Source organism: Triticum aestivum, chromosome 6B (assembly GCF_018294505.1).
Source record: "Triticum aestivum cultivar Chinese Spring chromosome 6B, IWGSC CS RefSeq v2.1, whole genome shotgun sequence".
Lineage (NCBI taxonomy): Eukaryota > Viridiplantae > Streptophyta > Magnoliopsida > Poales > Poaceae > Triticum > Triticum aestivum.
This window is the reverse complement of record NC_057810.1, coordinates 441,345,475-441,353,765: the sequence shown is the minus strand read 5'-3', so window position 1 is coordinate 441,353,765 and position 8,291 is coordinate 441,345,475. Positions and strand designations below refer to the sequence as shown.

General features: G+C 43.9%; 1 protein-coding gene across 1 annotated transcript in view; it reads left to right on the top strand.

The window, feature by feature from the left end:
• The first annotated feature begins 213 nt into the window (after positions 1 to 213).
• Positions 214 to 8,291, top strand: part of LOC123137383 (negative regulator of systemic acquired resistance SNI1) — a 12,505-nt gene continuing 4,427 nt past the window's right edge. Inside the window, exons 1-11 of the mRNA XM_044557124.1 lie at positions 214 to 447; positions 579 to 645; positions 2,071 to 2,164; positions 2,553 to 2,615; positions 2,732 to 2,821; positions 3,222 to 3,290; positions 4,225 to 4,306; positions 4,391 to 4,440; positions 4,636 to 4,821; positions 4,901 to 4,971; positions 5,042 to 5,111. Coding sequence (XP_044413059.1) covers positions 327 to 447; positions 579 to 645; positions 2,071 to 2,164; positions 2,553 to 2,615; positions 2,732 to 2,821; positions 3,222 to 3,290; positions 4,225 to 4,306; positions 4,391 to 4,440; positions 4,636 to 4,821; positions 4,901 to 4,971; positions 5,042 to 5,111 — 963 coding nt within the window. The 5' untranslated portion in view covers positions 214 to 326. The remainder of the gene's footprint in view (positions 448 to 578; positions 646 to 2,070; positions 2,165 to 2,552; positions 2,616 to 2,731; positions 2,822 to 3,221; positions 3,291 to 4,224; positions 4,307 to 4,390; positions 4,441 to 4,635; positions 4,822 to 4,900; positions 4,972 to 5,041; positions 5,112 to 8,291) is intronic.

Below are 8,291 nucleotides of genomic sequence, written 5' to 3'. Positions count from 1 at the left end.
ATGATTGTCTATCCAATCTAAACAGATCACAAGAATCCTTTGCTACATGACTTAGTGCATCATTTTTGATCTTATGTAAAACAAACCATGACAATCCTGTGCGTATGACTATCGCTTGCTTGCTGCATATAGTATCATGAGCTATGCTTTTTGAACAACAATATGTTAATGCACGCTCTTCCAATACTTGGCTTACAACGGATCATCTAGTAGAACCAAAGACGAAAGGAGTCATCTCATCACCGCTCGGCACTAGCACCGCGAGACCTTATTTCCCGCCTCTCCGACGGGTCCCCACCGAGAGAAACCGACAAACCCTCCAAAATATGCCGCCCTCCCGGGAGCAGCCCGCCGCCGCCGCCGCCGATGGCGGCGTCGAGGAGAATGTGATGGCCATCCTCGACTCCTTCGTCGGCATCAAGGATTCCCGTGACCTCCACGACGACCGTACCCACCACTTCTCCCCCCGCCCCCCCAACCCCTTCTCTTAGTTCCCCCCAACAGTTTGTAGGTCTCGTGCCCCGTTCCACTTGCCTGCTGATCCCGGCGCTAACTCGTTGCCTCATCAATCTACCCAGGAGCCGCTTTTTTGGAGGCCGTGCGCTCCGTCGGCCTGGCCGGCGACAAACCCTCAACCCCCACTGAGTACGGAACTCATCGCTCGTAAAGTAGATTAGTCTCCGGACATCTGCTGTTCAGCACGATACTTATACTAATCTGCGAATTATTCAGTGTGGAAAGCTCTATACTCTCTCGATTCCTTTATCAGAGTTAATTCGCTTGCTAATTGATACTGTATATGGTTTACTTTATTTTGTCGGGCAAATTTGATTGAATGATTCACCTTTCTGTGTCATCTCATAGGACGAACACTAGTCTGTAATTATCTGTTTTGCTACTTAGAAAGACGAAGGAACTGATCTATATACTTTAACTCATATTCTGATTCCATTTCCGCATCATGATAGTGACATATGTGTATATGCTTTTATTTTTCTCAGTTCAGTCATATAATACTGCATCTGCACATGTTTCCGTCTTCTTATTGTTCATTTCAGTTTCAAGAGGAGGAGCAATATTTTTTTAGCTTACTCAAATTAGTAGATTGTTGTTCAACGAATGGGTGGGATACAAAATGAAAGGGGGGCAGTAAGTTCAGTACATCCCACTATTACAATGTGCCAAACTAATAGGGAAGTCATGCCACAATTTATTATTACGGAAGTATTGAGTGATTTTGTTCACATCTCTGTCAATATCATATCGGAGTAACACCAAAATAAATACGCCTGAACATGAAGGAAGACTAAAGTGTTGCTCCTCTTTCTTCAAACATATAATCTGGTATCTTCGTAATTGTGATGCACTGCAGTTTCACATTCTATGAGTGCTGCTAGCTGCTTTCCGGTTATAAGGCTTGCGTGTATCTCTAGGTTGACAAATGGACCAACGTAATACAAGTTATATATCGTAAAAAATATATCATTAGAAACTTCAAATCGTATACTTTCTAATGGTATAAATTTTAGACTATACAATTCATCTTATGAGGGCAGGCCTGGCGCAGTGGTGAAGTCCTCCCCACTTGTGCCAAGAGGTCCTGGGTTCGAACCAGCCTCTCTGCATTGCACTTTGCAGGGGTAAGACTAGGTTCCTATAATCCCTCCCCAGACCCCACCTTGTGTGGGAGCTTCTATGCACTGGGTCTGTCCTACAATTCATCTTATGTTGGGCAAATTATAGATCAAGGGATAAGCACAAGCCTTATAAACCTGAAATGAGGTAGTAGCATTCTAGTGGCAAGAAAGTCATCTTCCATCATGCCCCCAAGCCTTGTCTTAATGATCTTTGAATGGGAAAGCACTCGTTCAACTTTTGGTATGAAACCCATAGACCATAGTAACAAGCAAACAAAGCATCTACCAATCAAGTACATATGTGAATGTGCAAGTATGTTACAAACATTCTTACCACTCTTCCACTGAATGAATATTTCGTGTAATGTTATGTGAGAAGTATTTGCTGAGTTTGACATCGGAATTATTTATGTAAATCTTTTACTTCTGGAAGGAGAATGTACGATGCTGTCTTTCAGATCTTTCAAAGCAGCAGTTCTTTGGAGCTAACCATTGCAAGTTTCCATCTCTTAATGGAGCTGGGCAAGGTGAAATGTTCCCTACCCCTTTCTCTCTCTTTCTGCCACCTTCGTGCAAGTTGACGTGTCCCTTGTCCCTCCATTTGTCTATCATGGTACTTTTGACAATGGGGAGATAGATTCTGGCCTGCTATGTTAGCCATTCTCATTCATATCCGCTAGCAGAGAAAAGCCACTGATTTGGCAATGTTTCTTTTTGTTGTGTAGCATGACTAATATTCACTTAACTACCCAAGCAGTGCTCCTTTTGTGGTTTACGGGAGCTCCATTTTATCATTACTATACTACACTGATATACCACTAAACTGTAACATGTAAAAACCTATATGTTGTTAAGTTAGTATATTGTCATTTCATGGTTCATCTCATTTTGTGTGCTTTTGATGTTAACTTGCAGCAATATCCAAGAGTATATTTGACAAATTTTGGTTCCCATCCAACTCTAGTTATAGTTAAAGAGGTAAAGGATGACATAATGTATTAGATGTTTTTTCAACAAACTATGTACTGTTGTATGTTTTATACTTCTATTGGATTTAAAAATCTAACATGCATAAGTAATTTCCCATTTTCCAGTCATGGTCACCATTTCTCCTTGGCAACAATGTAGCTTCTGGTGAGATTGGGAGAAGCACCAGTCGCTCAGATCATCTCTTTGATTCTTTGGTAAGCTGGTATTAGTGTGCTACATTATTTTCTTATGCTGTATTCATATTTGCAAATTCTGTTTTCCTGCTTATGAACATATTTGTCTTGAGTTTCCCTGCTCTTATTGGACCAAGAAGCATATCCTCACTGTATGTTCTTGGGGCCTGGGTACTTTAGCCTATATTATGCCTTTACAGGTTTTCTTCTACTTTTGTTCTTGTCCCCTAGCCACTTGATTACTTGAGTTCCTTGAAGACTACTTTTTACTGTTGTATTATATGTTGGTAAATATTTGAAGTGTGAATTAGGAACTATCTTTTGGATGTTAAAGACTATTTTGCAATACTTATTATCATAGTATTTGGCTTCCTCATTTTTCTGTGTCCGAAGTATCTGATTCAGTTTTACCCTTCTTTAGAGATTTTCTTTGTTGACCGAGGCTATGGTTGAAGCATCGAATGACACAGGTGCTAATAGTGGGCTTAAGGTAAATCCCTGATGGTCTCTAACTCCAGAGAATATTGGAAAAGTCCACTTCTCAAACTTAAACTTCCACAAATGTCCACTTTTAAGTCACAAACTCAACTGTCCGAGTTGCGACTTGAACTATCCTGTCCATTTTTCAATCACAGGTGGTTTCAGTTGACGCAGATGCCACATGTACGCACATCAGTACCATGTCACTACCATGTCATTTAACAGATCAGTTCAAGTTGACTGGATGGATGAGTCTAGGTTAAACCACCGAAAGAGGCCTACCCCTGATCCACTTATCCTCCCAGAATCTAATAGATTTGCCATTCCCCACACTAAATGATCCAAACTGAACAAATTTATCCTTAACTTTCATGAGGCCCTTCCAAAAGTGAGAGTCCGTTGGTTTGACTTTAATCGCCATGAGTGTTTTTTGCCCCAAATACTTACTTCATAGGAGCGACCGCTAAATTTCATCCTTGCTTAGCAGCTTAAACAACCATTTACTCATAAGTACATAATTTTTTACTAGTAATTTATGAATCCTGAGGCCACCCTGGTCTTTAGGGGTACAGAAAGAATTCCCATCGTGCTAAACGATCCTTTCTCTTGTGCTTCTGGAGAAAACTCCTGCTTGTTGTCTCCAAATGGCAACAAAAAAGTTTATGTTCTTTAACTAAGTCTGAAACGTGACTATGTTTAGCCAGGTCCCTAAAACTCTTGCTATTCCAAAAAATCCCTCTCATTTCTTATTATTCTTTCATTTTGAGAACCGCCAACCTAATAAAGATAACCTGAGGGTGTACCTCAAATTAGGAAGGGTTACACTATGCGTTTTTCTGTTATGGTATCGCATTCCTTGGCAGTACTATAGAAACTTTGCATCTATATTATACATTTCTTTGTCTGTCGTTGGGATTTGAAGCTTGTTCTGTTCTGTAATTTAGCATATAGAGAACATGGTGCTGTTCCAATATCTCGTTCGCACACTTGAGGCTGATTTTATACCTCGTCATATTGCATATAAAGGTAAAAGTGCCTGTCAACTTAACTGTTTTACATTCCTGTGTATAAGACAATATATTCTTAAACATTCTTGTGATTTTGTTGCAGAGTCATTAGACTGGGTGATCATCAGGGAATCTGTTTTAAACGTGCTTCTGGTAAGACCTACCTACATCTGTAATTTATAAAAAGTAGCTTAGCTTTCTGGGCTAAAACTTTGTTTGTTGTTTCTTTGCCTCGTCATATTTTGTTGAAGATTTTTTTTTACCATTGACATAGTCACAGTTACGTGAAATATTGCAACGTCTGCGTTATTTTATGACATTTTTGGAATCCCTAATATTCATTAACAGGGATCGCGAAAACTGGTATTCAAAATGTTTGTCAAGAACTGCATATCCCTTCTGAACCAACATCAGCGTGAAATTGAAGATGACATATCTTCTAAATCAGCATCTGATTTAGATTCTTCCTTAACCTTTTCATTGCTTGAGTTTGAAAGAGAAGCGCTTATATCCGTGAAAAAACTTTTCATTATGGTGAGCTATACCATTGTGTTTTTGATCATACACAGATTGTGTGAAGTGCAGATGCTAACTATTTCAGTCTTTTTTGTAGGTTATAAACCTTGACTTGATTAGGAAAGAAGCAGACAAATTGGGCCTGACTTCAAGGGCTGATGGCCTCAGGTTTGGTTCTTGGTTTCATTTGCTTAAGAATGTAGCCATTGTGCCTGATATTCCATTTCCTTCTCTGTAGGAATCCTATCCTGGAAGTTATTCTAGAGGAGCTAACTTACAACACAATCTACTTATCCCCATTTCTTTTGGTAACTGCAAACCACTGCATCCTTCTGGCCTCTTACTCATTTTTCATGGATATCTTAATGTTACCATAATGTTGAACTTGCACGAGAAACTGAATTGGTGGTTCATTTAAAGCTTGTTGTAAACCCACTCAAAGTTCCTAGTAAAGCTTGACTGAATGCTTACCAATTTTCATTTTATTACGAGTTCGCTTGATGCCAGCTAAAGATAGGAAATAAAGACCACATACTAAATTAGAATAGCTGACTTTACTTGAAATCTAGTACTCTAATGTTCTGTTAATTCATCAATCAGTAATCCGCACATGTGCTGGATTTTCCCCAGGAAAAGGAAATGTGCACAACCCTTAAGCTTCCGCGTACTAGTTGCTGAGATAGAAGAATAAGATGTCTCCGTAGCTTTATAGTAACTGCACAGTCAAGCATAATGCCAGTTAAATTAGCATTCGTTGTTACACATCTATAATTAATTTTCCTATTCCCTGTGTGATGTCCCTGTTGTATAGGGGGATTCCTGTTCTTTTTTCCAAGATCATGCAGGAGAGCTGCATGCATCAGTAATAAGATAAAAGGAGTTCTACAATGTCATTTGAAAGGCATGACCCAAAGAAAAGACACAACCCAGAAAAAGGGAAACACACAGCCACCTAGGCAGCCTGAAACGACCTAAGGATTGCTACCACTAAAATACTTTTGCCGACGGCCATCCATGACCTCAAACACAATCGTCCTCACCAGGCCACACCCTAGTCAATTACAAGTATAATCTGTAAGGCATGGGAAGCAGTCATCCACCATGGGAGTTTGCAGCAACAGCCAAAGCACTGCACCATCCGGCTATGACCTCGGCAACTCTTGTACAAGCATCACGGAGGCAGCAGCAACTTTTTTCTTTTGGAAAAGGAGGATATACCTCCGGCCTCTGCATCTGGACGATGCATGCAGCCATTTTATTAATTATTCACAAAGACCATACAAAGTAATACATCAATAACCCTGAAGCCACCATCTGGCAACACCTGTTGCTATTCCTACCCCTTCGATGAAGGTGTGCTGAATATCCGGGCCGAATACCAAACAGACATTGCACCAAACCCTAACATCTAAAGTCGGATGCCCCAGCCCAGCCACACACCGGGACTGGGTCACACACCGGTCCGATGCACTCTCAAAGATCACCGCAGCCGTCTTCCACCAATCCCTCTCTAGAGCAAGCACTAACGCATCACCATTGCCAGGCTGCCGTCGACGCCACCACGGTGCCACACAGCGCCACCACCCTTCACGTATCCATCCACACGTGCCCGTTGCCGAAACTCCGCGGCGCCATGCCACCGAGATCCGCCGCCGGCCATGAGGTAGATGTAACACCGCTTGTCCTCTTGTCCCCTCTAGCCAGCGGTTGCTCCAAAACGATGCCCCCAGGAGGGAGAACGACACCGCATGCGTCATCATCGTCCGATCCAGTAGACCCAGATCTAGGGTTTCCCCTGGAACACCCACCACCTTCCCATGCTCACCGAAGGCGACACCTCCATGAAGATGACGCCGCCGCGAGCGTCGCTGCCGCCCAACCCGGAGGGATTTGGGTTTTCACCCCGGTACACGAGCAAAGGAGGGAGGCAGAGGCGGAATGGAGAACCTTGACGGCGCCTATATGTAGGGGACGGCGCCCGCTGGCGTCGCCCTCGTCGTGGCCGGAAGATCCGGCCTTGGATTTCTTTGGGCTCCACACTTCCCCATCCCTTTCTTCAGACGCGGCACCGACGACCAAGGGCAGCCGGAGACCAGATCGTGAGGCTTGGATTGGGACGGCGTCAGATCCGGGACGGGTGCCCCCGAGGCCACCACGCCCGCAGGCACCACCCGCCACCAACTTGCCGCCCGTGTGGCCAAGGGGGGCGGCCAGCACCTGCAACAGCCGCCGCCTCGGTTCCAAGTCCCCCGTGCGCGGCAGGGCGGACAGTATCCTCACCGCCATCTTCTCCGACGGCCGCGTGGCGTTCCAGCGACCCCCTCCGATGGCAGCCACTCCAACCACGACGCCTTCAAGGACCGTCACCAGCCTGTCCAGCACCGTCAAGACTACCAATGAGGCAATGACTAGCCGTGGAACCGAACGGATAGAAGAGAGCCGGCAGTGACGAGGGTTTGGTGAGGTGGGAGAACGGCCAATGGTTTGGGAAGGGGTTGAGGCAGTGAGGGTTTGCTTCATGGGTTTACAAGTTACCCTAACATTGGTCGTTTTATTTTTGAGAGCCCCCGTTTTAAATTCCACCGAATCTATACAAATCAGCTAAAGGTGACTGACTAGAGTTAAGGTCTCAGTAGAGATCTGATATGCATATTACTGACTACTTTGATTGCTTTGCTTCATGAGTACTACTCAAACTTGCACAAGAATGTCTTAGTAATACCCATGATTGTACTTCCTAACTTTTATGTCTTGTAAAGCAATCAAACCAAGACCTATGATGGTTAAGCAGCTACTATGTTAGTGTTTTGGGTCTTCATGTGGTTTTACAGGTAAAAGGGTGTTCCGGGTCAGCTGTACGGTTGAAACTGAAACTTGTCTCTTTTATTTTTGGTCATTTATATGGAATAGCTGTGCTTTAGCAGGCTATACACTAATAGAAACAGCACCACTATTGGGTGCAATAGCTGCCATAGCTATATCAGCGGAACTCCATGCGTAGCTGTGATAGATAGCTATTTAGAAAACTACTTGGCAACTAAACTGTTTGCCAATGATTGAGTAAATTGCACGAAACCACCACTTTGAAGGCTAGGTTTGCGATAAACACTAGGATACATTTTCTCGACAGAAAACACCACGTCTTGCGTAATTTTTTTGCAAAAAACACTGATCGGCGGATTTGACTCGATTAAGCATGTTTATGACAGACTGGGCCTGCTAGTCAGGCTGACGTGGCACCACCTAATGAACGACGACGTTGGCTAACGTTATCATCATGTGTGGCCCTGTGGGGTCCACCTGTCATTGAAAGAAAAAAGAAAAAAAATCTGGTGCTCGTCAACCTCCTGCCGCTGGACCAATTCGTCCAGATCCGTTGCTGCTCGCCGCGGCCGCCGCTCCTCGCTGCTGCTGCGCCGCGCCCACTGCTCGCCGCGGCCGCCGCGCCTCGCTGCTGCCGCGCGTGCTGCCTGCTCGTCGCGCCCGCT